We start from the raw sequence: 18,996 nt of genomic DNA, 5'->3' as shown, positions 1-18,996 counted from the left end.
TGAGCCCACCCCCTGGCTCCGGTAGTAAATCTTCACATAGTCAGGAGTGCGGATTGATGGGGGCGGGGAGGGGGCAGAAGGAGATCCCTGGAGACAGTTGGGCGGCTGCTGCAATGGTTGGGCGGAGAGATTACAGGGTCTTGGCTCGGGAAGTACAGGGAGAAGGGAGGGAACAGTGGGCTCAAGAAATGTTTAGGAGGAAAACGACTTGATGGATTATCACTCACCAGTGTGATCTGCGGAGCCCTGGTGACGTAGTGGTTAAGAGCTCTGCTGCTAACCAAAAAGTCGGCAGTTCGAATCCATCAGCACCTCCTTGGAAACCCTATGGGGCAGTTCTACTCTGCCCTACAGAGTAGCCACGAGTCCGAATTGACTCCGAGGCGGTGGGTCTGGTGTGACCTGTGCAAGTCCCAACCTTTCTGAGACTCAGTTTCTGCATCTGTAAAAAAGGTTTAGTGATAACTCTTGACATTCGTCCCTAGCACCGCGTGTAGAGGTTGGCACCTGATGGCACGCACACCAATCATAGTGGCTATTGCTATTATTGCGGAATGTCAGCTGAATGAGTGGCTATTCTGTCGAACTTGGGGCTGGCATTCACCATCTTCTTGGCTCTAGGAGAAGAATGATAAATGAGGGTGCCGCTGCCAGAGCCGACGCCCACATCTCCCAGGCAGCCCGGCCGCGCCCCCCAGGGTCACCGCCAGGGCCGGGTTCACCGCCAGGGCGGGGGCGGGTCCAGCCGCAGCTCCAGCCTCCGCCCAGTCCCGGCTCGGCTCAGGCCCCGCCCGCAGCCCTGCGAGCTCCGCCCCGGGGCCGCGCGCGCCGCCGCCACCGCCCTCGGTGCGCGCGCCCCGCCCCGCTGTGACGTGAGGGGCGGAGCGAGGTGGGCGGGCTCGGACTAGCCGGGCTCTTCCGTGGGTCTGGGGCGCTGGGGCCTCGTGGTGGGGTGGGTGTACGGGCGGCGGCCGCTCCTTCGCCTCGCCTGGGCCCTCCCGTGGCGCTCGGCGGCCCGCGCCTCAGCTGGAGACCCCGAGAAGGGGTGAGTGTTGGCGGGAGCGGGATGGGGCCGGCCGGGCGCGCGGCCGCACTCCGGGCATTGTCTGGGCGGGGGCGGCGCGGGCACGTGTGCCCCTCCCCCACGCCGGCGGGTCGCCCTGAGGCCCGACCCCGCGAGCCCCCAGCGCCGAGGGCAGGGAGGGAACCGGGGCTGCGGAGAGGGGAGGGTGTAGGGGGAGCGGTATGTCCGGGAGTCTAGCAAGCGGGAAGCCACAATGTGGGGGTGCGTGGAAGGAATGTGGGGTGCGTGGAGGGAGTGTGGGGTGCGTGGGGGAAATGTGGGGTGCGTGGAGGGAGTGCGGGGTCCGTGGATGGAATGTGGGGTGCGTGGAGGGAATTGGAATACGTGGGGGAATGTGCGGGTGCGTGGGAGAATGGGGGTATATGGAGGGAATGCAGGGGTGCTTGAAGAGAATCTGGGGGTATGTGGAGGGAATGTGGGGTGCGTGGAGGGAACCTGGGGGTGTGTGGAGGAAATCTGGGGGTGCGTGGAGGGAGGAGTCCTTTTCGGAGGGCATGGAGCTCTGCAAGGAGTGCAGCGTCCCTGGAGCCACAGGGGCCAAGTTCTCAAGGTGTTAAGCTTGGTGGCCTACTGATGGGATTGGAGGTAAGGTTTGGCCCCAGCAAGTTGTGGCTTTACCCCAGAGAATCCTGGAACCTCCCTCCAACCTGTAGCCACCTCTGCCGGCCCCTTCCCCATGAAGGATTTAGAAAGGTTGCAGCAAATTCCAGGGGTGGTGCCACAGACAGATCTGAGAAACAGTGAAGGGTTGGGGCGGAAAGGTTGGGGAAGTAAGGACCGGTACTTGGAAGAAAGGCTGGTTTTGTGGGTTATGGCCAGATTGCAGAAGACGGTGAGGTTTATAACAATCTTTTTTTTTTTTTTTTTTATGAATGTTGTTATCAAAAAAACAGGGGGGAAAATATCACCAATAATCCCACAGCCCTGACATGTCCATTCTTAGAGTTTTGATGTATGCTTGGTAGTATTTTCATCTATGCATGTTTCTTAAGTTATAATTAGAGTTGTACATAAGATTTCCCATTTACCCTTTCCTTAACATGTAAAAATGTGATGTAATATATAATATTCAGCAGTCTTTTTAATAAACAAATAGTAAATAATTTTTAAAAATACGGACAAGCAAGACAAGAAAAGAAATATATTATTGGGTGTATTTTGGGGGGAGCCCCTGGTGGCTCAGCGGTTAAGAGCTTAGCTGCTAACCAAAAAGTTGGTTTGAATCCACCAGCTGCTCTTTGGAAACCCTGTTGGGCAGTTCTCCTCTGTCCCATAGGGTCACCGTGAGTCGGAATCAGCTCGATGGCCACGGGTTTTATACTCTTTCAAATATAGGGACAGATGATGCCCTGATTAGGGTTTTTGTTGTTGTTGTTGTTTTTTGTGGGAAGCCCCTGAAGGTTTTATATAGAGAAGCAGGGTAATCTGACTGCTGTGTGGAGGAGGGGGGCAAGAGTGGAAGCTGAGAGATCAGTTAGGATGCTTTTTACTACAGCTTGGATTAGGCTGATGACCATGGAGATGAAGGGAAGGGTTAAAAATATTTTATTGGTAGAATAAACAAGACTTGGTAATGGGTTGCTGTGGAGAAAGGGAGGAATCAAGGATGTCTTTGATTTTAACATCTGTTTTGAGCAACTGAATAAGTAGGTGATGGTTCCATTTACTGAGATGGAGAAGAGTGAGTGGAAGGGAAAGAAATTTGAGGTGGGAAAAGTAACGAGTTCTATCTTGGACATGTTAAATTTGAGACGCATATTAGTTATCAAGTCAATATGTTGAGGCAATTGGATGTACAGGTCTGGAACTCAGGAAAGAGAGAAGCCAGGGCTAGAGATAAAACTTTGGGAGTAGGCATTACATAGGTGAATTCAAAGGTGTGGGATATGAGCGCCCTTGGGGACAGTATAGATGGAGAAGTGCAGAAGGCTCAGACACTCCATCATTTGGAGGTCTTTTAGAGGAAGAAGGAGACCGTGGTGGTTCAGTGGTTGATTTCTCACCTTCCGCCTGCAAGATCTGGCTTCAATTCCCAGCCAGTGCACCTCATGTGTAGCCACTACCCATCTGTCGTTGGAGCCTTGCGTGTTGCTATTATGCTGAGCAGGTTTCAGTGGAGCTGCCAGACCAAGTTGGACTAGGAAGAAAGGCCTGGTGCTCGACTTCTGAAAATGAGCCATTGAAAACCCTGTGGATCACAACGGACCATCCGTAGCCAATCATGGGGATGGCACAGGACCAGGCAGTGTTTTGTTCTGTTGTGCATGGGGTCACCAGGAGTCAGGGCCAACTCTACACAGCTAACAACAGAGGAAGAAGATAGGAATAGCCAGAGGGTAGGAGGGAAAAGCAGGAGGCTAGTTTATGGGAGCCAAGAGAGATGAGTTTCTGGAAGATGAACTGGTCATCTTATCCATGCTTCTGAGATGTTTAGCTAGATGGTCAGTTGTATTTGGCAGCGTGAAGGTTGTTGGTTTTGGTCACTGATACTACAAACCAGAGTTCTAGGAGTGGGAGGTAGAAGCCAGATTAGATCAATGGAATGACATGGGAGGAAGTAAAGACAGCGGTGCCCCTAATTCAAGACAGCGGACTTCCATCTGGCCTCAAACTAAATTTGGTAGATAAGAAGTGGTTTCTTGTTTTTTTATTTCTAGATTACTAGTATGTTTGAACATTGTTCCATAATCGTTAGCCATCTGTGGATTTCTGTTCCTGTCCTCTGTCAGTCTTTTTATTTGTGTTTGTCGTTTGCTAATTGATGGTTGAGAGCTCTGTAAGTATTGAATTATATGCAGCTTCACACACAGCTTGCAGAATTTCCCCTGTAGGTTTTCAGTACAGTCGCACATGCCTTCATCTTGCTTCAGCACTAGCAGTGATGGTGCTCTGGATGCCGTACTGTTTGCTGCGGACTGTTTCCAGTGTTTCATCATAGCGTATGTAGAGAGAGGAGAACTGGGCCTTCAGGTGTGGGTCCGTGATTGCGGTTCACCTGTGATGGCATCATCCTGCCTTAAGGGCATTTCTGTAGGCAAGATTCTCAGCAGAACTTCCTCTCTTCTCATTCCACATAGATTTTTCTTTGAATCTTCATTGCTACCTCCTTAAATCGACCCCTGTCTCTGCCTTTAATCCTGCCCCCTTTCGGTCTCTTTTCTACACTGCTGCAGAACAGTGGGTGGGCGGGGGTCAGGGCACCTTTCTGTCCTAGAAGACAAGACTTAGGAAGCAGGTTGCTTCTGTATCGTCTGTTCCGTGGGAATTCAGGAAAAAACGTTTGTGAAGGCTGGCGTGTGCTTCAGGAATGAGTTGGAATTTAATTTGATTCTTGAAGGATGAATAGCGTTTCAGTAAGCTGAGAGAAGGGAGAGAAAAAAAAAAAAAAGGGAGAGGAGAAATGTGAACCCATGGGGAGGTAATTGTGAGATGTTCAAGTTTGTGAACTTTGATGACTGGGCACAGAGAGGTAGAAGAACTGGTTCCCCAGCCAGGGCTGGTTTATTTAGCTCACCTGAAGAGTGAGCCACCGGGGCTTTGGGGCTGCGTAAGAGAGATGTGGGGGTAAGGCAGGGTGAAAGTCAGAGAATGTAAATGGAGGGGGTTTCAACTTTATTTGTAATGCTCATTTATACATAGATACATTATTATGTATCATATTTTTAAATCAATTTAGTTCGAGTCAGTGTATCCTTTTTAAATTAAGATATAATTCACATAAAACTCACCATTTTAAAGTGTACACTTCAGTGGTTTTTAGTATACTGTTTATGTTGTACAACCATCGTTCTCTCTAATTCCAGAACATCGCCATCACCCCCCAAAAGAACCCTATATCTCTTAGCAATCAATTCCAATCTCCCCGCCCTCATTCCCTGGCCACCACTGATCTGCTTTCTATAAGTTATGCTTCAAGCAAAAGTTTACGATTTCAGGCAGTTTCTCGTATAAAAACTTATAGACACATTGTTATGGGACCCTAGTTGCTCTCCCTACAATATGATACTCCTTCTCCCCACCCCAGATTTCCCACATCCATTCAGTCAGCTCCTGTCCCCCTCTGCCTTCTCACCTCGCCTCCAGACAGGAGCTCCCCACTTAGCCTTATTTATCTACTTAATCTAAGAAGCTCACTCCTCACCAGTATCTTTTTTTTTTTTAGTAATTTTTATTGTGCTTTAAGTGCAAGTTTACAAAAGAAGTCAGTCTCTCACACAAAAACCCATATACACCTCCCAATTACTCTCCCCCTAATGAGACAGCCCGCTCTTTCCCTCCACTCTCTCTTTTCGTGTCCATTTCCCCAACTTCTAACCCCCTCCACCCTCTCATCTCCCCTCCAGGCAGGAGATGCCAACACAGTCTCAAGTGTCCACCTGATCCAAGAAGCTCACTCCTCACCAGCATCCCTCTCCAACCCATTGTCCAGTCCAATCCATGTCTGAAGAGTTGGCTTTGGGAATGGTTCCTGTCCTGGGCCAACAGAAGGTCTGGGGGCCGTGACCACTGGGGTCCTTCTAGTCAGACCATTAAATCTGGTCTTATGAGAATTTCTCACCAGTATCATTTTATGTCTTACATTCCAGTCTAGGAAACCCTGGTGACATAGTGGTTAAGTGCTGTGGCTGCTAACCAAAAGGTCGGCTGTTCGAATCCACCAGGCGCTCCCTGGAAACTCTATGGGGCAGTCCTTCTCTGTCCTATAGAGTCGTTATGAGTCAGAATTGACTCGACGGCAGTGGATTTTCAGTCCAGTCTAATCTTTGTCTGAAGAGTTGGCTTCAGGAATGGTTTTAGTTTTGGGCTGAGAGAGTCCAGGCGCCATAACCTGTGCGGCCCCACCAGTCTCAGTCAGACCATTAAGTCTGGTCTTTTTACTAGAATTTGAGGTCTACATTCACCATCAGGGATTCTCTGTTGTGTTCCCTGTCAGGGCAGTCATTGGTGGAAGCCAAGCACCATCTAGTTCTTATGGTCTCAGGCTGATGGAGTTTCTGGTTTATATGGCCGTTTCTTTCTCTCGGGCTCATGTTTTCCTTGTGTCTTTGGTGTTTGGTGTTCTCCTTTGCTCCAGGTGGGTTGAGACCAATTGATGCATCTTAGGTGGCCACTTGCTAGCTTTTAAGACCCCAGACGCCAGTCATGTTTAACTTTTTGAGGGACTGCCAAACTCTTTTCCACAGCTGCTGCACCGTTTTATATTCTTACCAGCAAGGTATGAAGGTTCCCATTAGGTATTCTTTATATGTTTTTTGGCAGGTCATATTTAGTAGTTGTGTGTGTTTGTGTTTTTAAACAGCTTATTGAGGTCTAGCTGATGTTCAATAAACTGCACATATATTGTTGTTAGCTGCGTTGAGCTGGCTCCAGCTTAACGGCAACCTCCCATACAACAGAACAAAATGTTGGCAGGTCCTGCACCATCTTCACAATCGTTAGTATGCAGGAGTCCGTTGTTGTGGCTGCTGTGTATTTTGAATGCCTCCAACCTAGGGGCTCATCTTCCAGCGCTATATCGGACAGTATTCTGCTATGACCCGTAGGATTTTCGTGGGCTGATTATTGGAAGTGGATCACTGGGCCTTTCTTCCTAGTCTGTCTTAATCTGAAAGCTCTGCTGAAATTTGTCTACCTTGGGTAACCCTGCTGGAATTTGAAATACCAGTGGCATAACTTCTGGTATCACAGCAGCACATCAGCCCCCACAGTACGACAAACTGACAGACGAGTAGTGTCACATTTGATAAGTTTTGACATGCATACACTTGTGAAACCGTCACCACAGTTGATAGTAAACAAATTTCATCATCTCCAAAAGTTTTCCTGTGCTGTTTGCATTCTCTCTCTCTCCTCTGTAACCCTGCCCGTCTCCTGGGCAACCACTGATCAGCTCTTTGTCTCTGTAGATGAGTTTGCATTTTGTATCAGTGCGGCCATGTTGTATATACCCTTTTTTAGCTTTCACTCAGCACCATTATTTTGAGGTTAACTCGTGTTGTTTCATGTATTAGTCTTTTATTCCTTTTTATTGGTGAATAATATTCTTTTTGTTTGTTTTAAATATCAAAATGATTTTTTAAAAAACTACTTTAGATGAGGGTTTACAGAACAAACTAGCTTCTCATTAAACAGTTAATACACATACTGTTTGTGACATTGGTTACCAACCGTGCGACATGTCAGCATTCCCCCTTCTCGACCTTCGGTTCCCAATCACCAGCTTTCCTGCCCCCTCCTTCCTTCTAGTCCTTGCCCCTGGGCTTGTGTGCCCCTTTAGTCTTATTTTGTTTTATGGGCCTGTTTAATCTTTGGCTGAAGAGTTAACCTCAGGAGTGACTTCATTACTGAGCTAAAAAGGTGTCCAGGGGCTATACTCTCAGGATTTCTTCAGTCTCTGTCAGGCCAGTATGCCTGGTCTTTTTTCGTGAGTTAGAATTTTGTTCTCTGTTTTTCTCCAACTCTGTCCAGGACACTCTGCTGTGATCCCTGTTAGAGCAGTCAGTTGTGGTAGCCGCGTACCATCTAGTTATATGGGACTCTGTCTGGTGGAGGCCCTGGTAGTTGTGGTCTGTTAGTTCTTTGGACTAATCTTTCCATTGGATCTTTAGTTTTTTCATTCTCTCTTGCTCCTGATGGGGTGAGACCAGTGGAGTACCTTAGATGGCTGCTCAAAAGCTTTCAAGATCCCAGACTCTACATCCCAAAGTAGAACGTAGAACATTTTCTTTATAAACTATGTTATGCCAGTTGAGCTAGATGTTCCCCGAGACCATGGTCCCCGCAGCCCTCAGCCCAGCAATTCGGTCCCTCAGGGAGTTTGGGTGTGTCTGTGGAGCTTCCGTGACCTTGTCTTGGACAACTGTGCTGGCTCCCCCAGTGTTGTGTACTGTCTTACCCTTCACCAATGGTGAGTAATATTCTATTGCATGGATATATCACATTTAATGTATCCAAAAAAAAAAACCACCAAATCCGTTGCCATAGAGTCAATTCCGACTCATAGCAACCCTATAGGAAACAGAGTAGAACTGCCACATAGAGTTTTCCTGGAGCGGCTGGTGGATTCGCACTGCTGACCTTTTTTTGGTTAGCAGCCGAGCTCTTAACCAGTGTGCCACCAGGTTTATGCAGTCACCTGGTAGTAGACATTGGGGTTGTTCCCAGTGTTTACTAGTACAGACAGAGCTGCTAGAAACATTGTGTAGAAGCCTCTGTATGGACACACACTTTTATTTCTGTTGAGTAAAAACCTAGGAGTGGAATGACTGGGTCGTATGGTAAGGAAACTGCTGAACTTTTCCAAAGTGATTGTACCGTTTTACACCCCAGCAGCAGTGTATTCGTGTTCCAGCTGCTCCACGTTCTCTCTAGTTGTTTGTTTTTTAAATAGAAGCAAGAAGAAAACAGGGAGAGACATACAGACACCTATAATCCATCTCCCACATGAGCACTTTTGGTGTTTTCCTCCCCCAAAATAATACGTGCATGTGGTTAAAAAATTCAGACAGTATAGTTAGTCATTAAGTGAAAAATAAAAGCACCACCCAAAGGCAACTACTGTTGACTGCTTTTGATCTTTCCAGAAAAACCTCCGCAAGAAAGAAACGCATGGCCAGTATTTCTTTTATCTGTCTTCTCCCCCAGTTTTCACAGAAGGAGTGAAAACGCACCCAGTGTTCTGCACCTTGTTGTTTTTTTTTTTTCATTTAACAGTTTATTTTAGAGATGTTTCCGTATCAGCACATTGTTTTTAGTGGCTGCGTCGCAGTCTTAGCAGTACAGCCAGTACTGTAGCTGCAGTGCAGTTAATACCCTAGGGAGCTGTCTGAGCATAATGCAGACTCCACGTTTGCTTGTGAGTGATTTTGTCTGCTGGGGGACTGCAGGAAGCATGACCTGCTGAACTGAGCCGCCGGAGGAACACACAAAAGACACGCATTCACACACTTCAGACACCATGGTGAACCCTGTCACGAGCCACACCCACCCACATCTGCTGTTATAACTTTCTGCTGATTCCAGATTTCTGTCCACCACTTCACAGTCACAAGCTGTAGCCTCTCCAGTGACCACGTCCGTGGGCAGAGTACGTGGCCTCCCTGTGTCAATTTAAGAAGAATTTACCTTAAATAGCTCAGACCTCTGTACATCTCACATGGCTCGCTCTGTCCAGAAGATGTATGTTGCAGTGGTGGAGTGTGGGGTAAAGGAAGACGCCAGCGAATGGAAGCAGCAGAATAGACAGTTTAGCATAGCTGTTTTGTCCCAAACTTGTTTACATCTAGCTTTGCAAAATTGGAAATGGAGGACTGGCCCAAATTGATCCTAGGTCTGACCCTATATAGCAACGTGTATATTCTTAAGCCATCTTGTTTATAGTAGGAAAATGGGTATTTGTGACCTGGATGTATTTAATAAATAACAGTTTTTTTAGCACACCGCCTGGTCTTGCACCGTCTCTGTGACCTGTTGCAGATTGGACAGTTGTGATGCAGAGGGTTTTCCTTGGCTGACTTTCAGAAGTAGATCACCAGGCCTTTCTTCCTAATCTGTTTTAGTCTGGAAGCTCTGCTGAAACCTGTTGAGCATCATCGCAACATGAAAGCCTCCAGGGTGGGTAGTACCTGTACCCGAGGTGCCGTGGCGAGAATCGAACCCGGGCCTCCTTCATGGAAGGCGGGAATTCTACAACTGAACCATGACCGCCTCCTTCCACATCTCCATTGGCTTAGATACATTGTGTTCCCATTGTTGTTAATTGCTAAATACAAAATCTGTTATTTTAGTTTTAATTTTCTCTTTGAGCCAGGAGTTATTTAGAAGAAGTTTATTTTCCATATCATTAGTGATTTTGTTTGTTAATTTTTTATTGAATTTTATTGGCATCAGAGAATACCGCCTATATTAGTTCTGTGTTTGTAAATTGAGACTTCATGTCATAACTATATGATTTAATTTTAACAATGTTTTGTAGTTATTTCAAATGGATTGTTCTCTGTTGGATTCAGAGGTGTATGTATCTATTAAATCAGGCATAATTGCATTTATATCATCTGTCTTTTTATCTGTTGATATTTTAAATGTTGGCAAAGGATGTGTTCAGATTCTACTGTGATCGTGATTTTCTTAAATTCTCCTTGTATTCCTTTTTTTTTTTTTTTTTTTTTGTATATTTTGATACTATATTGTTTGGTGTGTAGTTTATGTCGTTGTAACTTTTAATAGTATCAGTCTTTGTCATATTAAATGCCTGCTGTCTTTTTGTTTTCTTGCCTTGTATATTAACCTTGTACGTCCCTTTATTTTAAACATTTAATGGCTTTGGAGTTTCAGCAGTATCAACAAAGAGATATGTAAGTACTGTGCAAAGGAATGATAAAACCTAGTGTAAGCTAGTAGCTGTGCACCCTGTGGGTGTTTATGTTTTAGCATGTATTTTAGTTAACCCTTCATTTATGTATTCAGGCAATTATTTATTGAGTGTTCCAGGCAGTCTGGAGGGGGAAGGTGGGATGGGTGGCATGATTATGGCTAGGGTGATCAGAAAAGACTTTTGTGTAAGATGGATGTTTGAACTGAGATCTGGTCAAGCTAACCTGGGGAGAGAGCACTCTAGGCAGAAGGAGCCATAAATCCAAAGCCTTAGGGGAAGATTGAGTGTATTTGAGGAGCAGTGAGAATATCAGTGTGTCTCCATCTTAGTGATCAAGGACAGAGAGTGGCAGGGCCCAGTGTACAGTTGGATGAGTTTTGAAGATTGTGTAACCCATCTAACCCACGCCATTATCAAGATAAAAAACATTTCTGTCATCTCAGAGAGATGTCTTTTCTCAATCTTCCCCACCGCCACCCTCAAATACTTTCTCACTTCTTTCACCATAGATTAATTTCTTTGTTCTAGAACTTCATATTGATGAAATCATTGAGTATATATTCTTTTGTGTCTGGCTTCTTTTGCTTACCACAGTGATTTTGAGGCTCATCCATGTTGTAGTTTGTATCAGAGTTCACTGGGTATACCACAGTTTGTTTATCCGTTCTCCTGTTGAATATTTGGAGCTCTGGCGACTCGGTCAAGGGTTCGGCTACTAGCCAAAAGGTCGGCAGTTCAGATCTACCAGCTGCTCTTTGGAAAACCTGTGGAGCAGCTCTTCTCTGTCCTGTGCGGTCGCTGTGAGTTGGAATTGACTTGACAGCAACAGGTTTTTTGGTTTTGCTGAATATGTGAATTTTTATAGACATCGTTGAAAGATCTCTTTGGCCAATCAAGGAGAATATATTATAGATTCTCTCATATTTAATAAAGGAACGTTGGTTGTCTTTTTTATGAAAGGGAAAATAGTTTGTTGGAAGTGAAGAATATAGAAAGGACAAGGCCAGAGAACTACAAAATCATCATCACATCTTAGGAATGTCTGTGTGGAAGCAAATGGAAAATGATTGTGTCCTCCCGCCTTTTTTTAACAGGATGGGAAAAGTTTAGTGTTCTCATGAGATTCAAATGCCATGAGGATCATAGAATTTTATATTGAGAAGATACCTCATGTAGTATATGGCAGATCTTCTAAGTACCTTATTTATCAGGCTTTCCTCCCCTCTTCTCAAGAATTAAGTTGTGTTTTACGGTCTTGGAATGGCAGGATTTTAGGATTGGGTTTTAGGGGTTCTGGGTCTTCTCTTGTCCCTGAGTGGTGCAAACAGTTCGCATTCACCTGCTGACCTACAGGTTGGTGGTTTGAACTACCCAGTGGCACAGTGGAAGAAAGCCTGACAATCTGCTTCTGTGTAAAGATCACAGTCGAGAAAACCCTATGGGGCAGTTCTGCTCTGTCACATGGGTTCATCCTGAATCAGAATCTACTTGATGGCAATAGTTTTGGGTTTTTTTGTTTTAGGTCTTCTGTGACATGAAAAATAAGACCTTTCAATGAAAATTTCCAGTGACTCTGTGTTACATAAAATATTTTTAATTGTACAACTTCTAAAAATTATTTTTCTCTGGAGTTTTATTTCAAATATCCAAACATTGAAAATTTTTGTTTTGTTTTTGATCTTTAACTTTTGTCAAAAACCAGGATGGCTGATGTTTTTTGAGTAGTGTGATGCAAGGCAGTTTTGTTTTGCTTTATTAACAGTTCATATTATAGCTAGTATTTCAATTCCAACTGATGCAAAGCTTGAAGAGGATTAATAGGACATTTTGTCTCAGAGTTGAATCTGACAGTATCTAACAACTGCTCACACTTCCTTTTCATAAATCTAGGAGTCAGACAAGAAGAATCCAGAACATAATGGTCTTTTCATGGGTCGATGGTTATACATGCCGTTCACTTGCAGCATCATGGTGAGAGTGTGCCTTGAGCAGGTGTGCCTAGCCTTAGTTAGCTAGCATTCGCTTGAATGTGGCATGTGGAGACTTCAGTATTGTTCTTGCTAGACAGAACCAGACTGAATTATTAGAAAATGCTTAGTACAGAGTTAAATCTTCCTCAGTGTGTTTATCAGAAGCTTGAATCTATACCCGAAGATGACAGACAACGCTTTATTTCAAGGGCGACATGAAAAATGAATTAATTTTGGCAGAACAAATTAACACATTGGTGATTTCTTCCTCACTTATACCACCAAATCCATCTTTTACCTCCTATTCCCTCAGTTTTAGAGTAAAAGTCAAAAGAGTGTTTTGCTTTGTCCCTTAAGTGAGGGTAACCAAAACTGCCGTTGAGTTGATTCTGACTCATAGTAACCCTACAGGACAGAGTAGAATTGCTCCATAGGGTTTCCAAGGAGCGGCTGGTGGATTCAGACTGCAGACCTTTGCTTAGCAGCTGAGCTCTTAACCACTGTGCCACCAGGTCTCCAAGTAAGGGTATACCAAAATACAATTTCTTCGCAGGTCCCAAGTCTTTCTGGAGAGGAACCACTGTTATTCTTGAGATGACTTAGGAGACTAGGCGGGAGAATACACAGATTATGAGGTCTGTAGACTGGGTGAGTGATAGTGATGCTGGACTTTGGCCTCATCCTTATAGATAATCCCATCCGCATCTTGGCAAGCTGTAGAAGGCAGGTGGTCACTGAGGGAGGGGCATAGAGCAGGAACAGGCTTGGAGATCTCTTGGGATGTATCTCCCTCTGATTCTTGGCTTGTCTCAATAGGAGGTGTTTTTTTTCCTGTGTGCCTTGATGAAGAAGGGATGAGATTTATTGATTTTTAAGAATGTGGCTTTTCTGGCCACCTGCTATAGAGGGCCCCCTTCTGCTTGCCCCTCCCTCCCTCTCTGCCTGCCCCACCCTGCCCTCTGCCTGCCCGACTTCTGCCCTGTCCCTCTACCCACCCCTCCCCACTAGCCCTGCCCCCTCTGCCTGCCCTGTCCGTGAAAGCCCCACCCTAACCTCTGCTAGCCCCACCCACTCCTCTGCTAATCCCAGGCACCAGGCTGCTCTCCTCCAGGGGAGGGGGGGTCAGCGGGCAGGGCCTCATGGAGACCCTTTGGCGGGAGAGTTGTGGAGAAGGGGTGGGCAGAGACGAGGGTACACTTCCAAGTGACGAGTTCATCATGGAGGCAAGTGTCAAGCTAGGGCTTCGGTCCATCCCCATTGCCACGGCATGAGCCATTTACCACAAGTTTTTCAGCGAGGCTGATCTGGATGCCTACGACCCCTACCTCATCACCACGTCTGCCATTTACTTGGGCAGCAAGGTGGAGGAGCAGCACCTGTGGACAGGACATCATCAACATGTCCAGCAGGTACTTGACCCTGAGCAGTGAGCCCCCTGGAGCTGGACGCCCGCTTCTGAAAACTCCGAGATAGCATCGTCCAGTGCGAGCTGCTCCTGCTGCGAGTTTTGCGTTTCCGGGTCTCCTTCCAGCACCCACACAAGGACCTGCTCCATTATCTGATCTCACTCAAGAACTGGATGAACTGATAGAGCTGGCAGCATACGCCCATCCCTGTGACCACCTGGGCCCTGCTGCTGGGCAGCTAGCTGCCACAGGGGTTGTGCCTCTGCTTCCAGGTGCAGCATATACATGGCAGTGCTCCACCTGGCCCTGCAGCTGTACGGCATCGAGGTACCTGCCGAGGCTTAGAAGCCATGGTGGCAGGTGAGGCAGCCGCTCCGTGAGTGGCCTGGCTGGAGTGTGTGCACCCTTGCTTTTCCCAAGGACCTCCAGGAGCACCCTTTCCTGGATGTTCATGTTCGTTTTCATTCATTTTCCATGACGACGTGGGATGCTTGGGAATACCAGAGCTGTTCTTGTGGTCTGATGCAGGGTTTCTCTGCCTCTGGACTGTGGACACTTGGGCTGCATCGTTCTTTGCCTTCCCTGTGCATTGAATGAGAACTTGGACTAGGTCAGAGGTTAATAAACCTCGGCCCAGGGGCTCTTTCCCAGACCTCCCAGACTCCTTCCTCCCCTCCTGCAGGTCTTGGCTCACACACCCCCATCTCAGTGCCACCTCCTCTGCTCACCCTGCTGAAAGTGGAAGCTTTCCTGACACACCCTATTCCTTGGCTGATGCCCACACAGTCCCCTTGCGTGTCCGGCCATGCCCGGAAGCGCCTCTCCCCTGAGGCCGTGTTCCAGCCAGTAGACTGACCTGTGCCTCACTTCTGTGCCTATGTTTTCTAAAACAAGGGGAAATTTGACTTCCAGGCACCTCTGCTTTGCCCTACGAGCAGACGTACTGTTCCTGCGTAGGAAGGAGACCTTCCTGAGCGTGAGGCGCAGTCACGCCATTAGGCCCACGGCTCTTCTGAGGGCTGGGCTGTGTCTCCCTGCACAGCCTGTTGCCTTCTTCCTGCCAGGTGCCCCAGGGTTATCACTGCCCTGGACTACTATTTAATGGTCATTTCTCGGCTTGGGGTTTCCAGGACTACACAGGTGGTGCGTGGACCCTGCTGAGCAAACCCGTTTTTTTTGAAGTATTTGTTTTCCACCCAGAGCCCAGTATGAGACAGCCAAGCCTCATGAGCCAGTGCTCAGAAGTTCCTAGATCATCTCACTGAGGTTGTAGCCTTTCAAGGTCCTGGCTGTCTTTGCGGGGAGGAGCAGGAGGATGATCTCAGGTCCAGTTCCCGCTTTGGCTGGCCCAGGACCTTGACTTCTGTCCCTTGTTGGTACCTTGGACCCCAGGGCAGTCACAGCATCTGACCAAGGGCTCGTTGGTTTGGTTTTTACTTTCCTTGTTGTTAGGGGTCCCTAAGACCACTCTCAGGCTTGATGATTCACTAGAAGGGCTCACAGGACTCAGAAAAGCTATTATACTCATGGTTACAGTTTATTACAGTGAAAGGGTACAGATTAAAACTAGCAGAGGGAAGAGGTGCGTAAGACAGAGTCCAGGTGTGTGCTTCCGATAGTCTTCTTCCCGTGGAGTTGCACAGACAGTGTTTACTTTTCCCAGCAGTGATGTGTGACAGCACACATGAATATTACTAACCAGGGAAGCTTAGCCAGGCCTTGCTCTCCAGGGTTTTATTGGGAGTTGGTCACATAAGCATGGAGCACCCATGTGGCTGACCTTAGTTACTCAGACTCCAGTCTCCCACAGATCAAGCTGTTACCATGTGGCGCAAGGCTCCCACCATCAATCTCATCGTTGGCATAGACTATCTGGGGTCGTCCAAGTTCCCCACTGTGAATCCCGCTGTTGGCATAGACTATGTGGCGTGGCCTAAGGCTCCAGGTATACAAAGGCACTCTCAGCAGGCAGGATATTCCAAGGGCTTAGAGGTCACCATCGCAGGACCGGGCTCTGGGCCCAGCTCTGTCACCTCCACCCTGTGTGGCCTTGGACAAGTCCCCTTTCCTCTCTGGGTTGGATGATTACTAGTGGTTTTCCATCTGGAATGTTGTCTGCTTTAAGTCTTTGGCCTCCAGCAGGCTGGAACTGAACTGGCTTTGCAAGAGAACCACCGTTGTGCTCATAGCCTAGCCCTCTTGTCCTCGCTCTTGCTGCTGAAATGCAATTCTTGGCTTAGTGTTCAGTGACCTGGTTTGACACAGAGTGAGTCTAATGGGCACCTGTTTTGTTTTTCTATTCTAGATGTTTAGTGACAAACTTACCAAGCCAACCATTGATGATATTGTGTCTGATTTCATTCAGACTTAATACTGTGGACACAGAGATCCCCTAAGGCACTGGTCCAGCCTCTCCAAAGAGAAGCAGGATGCTTGGCTGCGGACTGGACTTGCCAGGCTAGCTGGATTGGGTCCACCACATTGCCATGCAGGCCTATCCCCAAAGAACTGGTTGGGAGCAGTGGCTTTGCACTGCTGGAGATGGCTGCTGATGGTGCTTTGACTTGTGGCCTTGATTGCCCCTCCCAGCCATGTGCTAGCTGAAGGGATCGCACCTTTGATCGCTGACTGGAAACCTGTGGGCAGAGCTGAGGTGGTCCATGTGTGCTTTGTCCTTCGTGAGGATTCATACTGCATTTGAGGCGTGGCTTCACTGAGAGGCAAATCAAAGGAGAGTATTTGACTTTACCCCCGGGCTCTCTTAAAGCCAGATTTATAGAAAGGATGACTGTAACAGAGAGGAAATTCATTTTGTATAATAAAAGGTGATACAACTCCCCCCAGCCCCCACCTCAAAAAAAGAATGTTCTCTATATAACTTCTTAAGGTTTTTCAGGGTGTCTAAATCTAATTGCAGACCAAAAGGAGAAGGCCGAAAGAACAAGACCTTAGCTTACTTCTTGTGAGTTTAAAAAACAGATAATAATAGGTGGATTTGGGGCCTCTCCAGAATAATTCATATTTAAATTTTTAAAAACCTCAAATGGCTTGATTTAGGATGTCTGTAAATGCTTGGAGTTTTTTTTTTTAGAACATTTTTAGGCTTAGGGATTATTTTACAAGATAACAATTGTAGGAAAAGTGTCCTCTCAGATCCAGGATTTGCAAATATGCTATTACATATGAATCTCTCTCCTAGCTGACTCCGGTGAGGCTGTCTGTGAGATGGGAGAAAGAACTAGACTAAGAGATGAGGGACATTTACATCGTTATTTCTTTTTTAACCTTGCAAGAATAAAAAACAAATACTTTCAAGGTAACAGTCTATTTTCATACATTTCATTTGTAAACTTATTACCTCAGTAAATAGGTATAGTTTATTTTTGCCTTTGTTTACATGTACATGTTCCACATGAGCACAATTGAGTGTTCTGGAATTCCCTGTCTTCCCAGTGTTATCAGTAACTTGTTATGATCCACACAGTCGAATACCTTTGCATAGTCAGTAAAGCACAGGTAAACATCTTTCTGGTATTCTCGGCTGTCAGCCAAGATCCACCTGACATCCACATTCAAGAGCAAGTTTCAGAGTCTCTTCTGACATCCATTTTGGTCTTTTCTTTCTTTCTTGTCTTTTTAATGACCTTTTGCTTCCTTCGTATATGATGTTGTTGATATCATTCTACAACTCGTCTCATCTTTGGTCATTAGTGTTCAATACCTCAAATCTGTTCTTGAGATGGCCTCTAAATTCTGATGGAATATACTCAAGGTCGTACTTTGGCTTTTGTGGATGTTTTTTCTTCAGCTTCACCTTGAACTTGCATATGAGCAATTGATGGTCTGTTACACAGTGAGCCTCTGGCCTTGTTCTGACTGATATCAAGCTTTTCCATCATCTTCTTCCACAGGTGTAGACGATTTAATTCCTGTGTGTTCCACCTGGCGAAGTCCATATGCATAGTCACTGTTTTATGTTGTTGAAAGAAGATATTTGCAGTGAGTAAGTCATTGGTCTTGCAAAATCCTGTCCTAAGATCTCCGATGTTGTTGTATCACCAAGGCCGTATTTTCCAAGTACAGATCCTTCTTGTTTGTTTCCAACCTTCGTGTTCCAATCACCAGTAATTATCAATGCATCTTGATTGCATGTTTTACCAATTTCAGACTGCAAAGGTTGTGGTTGTGGGACCATGCAAATAAATTGTGTGGAACCCTAATGAGGGGATTGGTCAGTTTTGCCATTGCACTAGGCTCGAAATGAGCTATCCCCAAGGTGAGAATAGAGGAACTCATTACCACCAAGGAGAGGAGCTGGGAGTGGAGTATGTCCTTTGGACCCAGGTCCTTGCACTGAGAACCTCCTAGACCCAGGAGACAGGGAGTTCTGTAACGCTAGAGATGGGTGAGAAGTGGCAGCAGAGAAACAGCAGCAGCAGAACCAGAAGACTGGTGCAAGACGGCGCAGTGGGCTTCCCAGCCACACAGCGAGGCGGGTCCAGTGGATTTGTTGACCCAATGAGTGAGAGAGCCGAGCGCCTTCGGGCCAAGGCTTAGGGGTGGAGTAGGGTGCCCCAGGCACTTATTGGCGGAGCTAAAGAGCTTTGTAACACTTGCGCAAGGAGGAGCTATCCTGATTGAAGAACTATATCCTCGGTCCTCCCTGATCTGGAATTGTAACCTGCTACTTCCCTAATAAACCCCATAATCGCAGGTACTGTCTGTGGGTTCTGTGTGGCCATTATAACGAATTACTGAACCCAAGTAGAGAAGTAGAGAGTGCCGTGGGAGGGACGGCTGGTGTCAAAATTGGTGAAAAGGTTGAAGAGAGGGGGTGTGTCAGACCTCTGCCTCTTGTGAATCAGCCTGATGTTGATGGTGATTTTTCTCTCCCCCTGGTGAAGTTAGAGGAGGTCAGAAGCCGTTTTGTCATTTTTAAAGCTGTCTTGTAAAGGATTTTCCTTTGAAAGGGAAACACATGCTTTTTAACAGATGATTATTATTTTTATTTTTTTCCTTCATTAAACTTCTGGAGGTAGGCTTATGGCTTTAAATCTTTGCTTATGCTTGTGGCTTATGCTTTTGACTTTAAGGGGATACAAAAGACCTTTTTGTACATATATATATATATGCATAGACTTAAAAGTATTGGTATCATGTAAT

General features: G+C 46.4%; 1 protein-coding gene and 1 pseudogene across 5 annotated transcripts in view; both read left to right on the top strand.

Annotated features, from left to right (window-relative positions):
- The first annotated feature begins 921 nt into the window (after nucleotides 1-921).
- Nucleotides 922-18,996, top strand: part of YEATS2 (YEATS domain containing 2) — an 84,389-nt gene continuing 66,314 nt past the window's right edge. For 3 of the 5 annotated variants that reach the window (XM_064279429.1, XM_064279406.1, XM_064279435.1), the window contains exons 1-2: nucleotides 931-1,045; nucleotides 17,745-17,836. In XM_064279429.1, coding sequence (XP_064135499.1) covers nucleotides 17,790-17,836 — 47 coding nt within the window. In that variant the 5' untranslated portion in view covers nucleotides 931-1,045; nucleotides 17,745-17,789. Of the gene's footprint in view, nucleotides 1,046-17,744; nucleotides 17,837-18,996 lie in introns of those variants that run through there. The other 2 variants (XM_064279409.1, XM_064279420.1) reach the window with 2 other exon arrangements.
- LOC135230392 (cyclin-Q-like) lies at nucleotides 10,250-17,734 on the top strand (annotated as a pseudogene).

Source organism: Loxodonta africana, chromosome 1, assembly GCF_030014295.1.
Source record: "Loxodonta africana isolate mLoxAfr1 chromosome 1, mLoxAfr1.hap2, whole genome shotgun sequence".
Classification (NCBI taxonomy): domain Eukaryota; kingdom Metazoa; phylum Chordata; class Mammalia; order Proboscidea; family Elephantidae; genus Loxodonta; species Loxodonta africana.
Note: the sequence above shows the minus strand (reverse complement) of the source record. Positions and strands in the feature narration are given on the sequence as shown.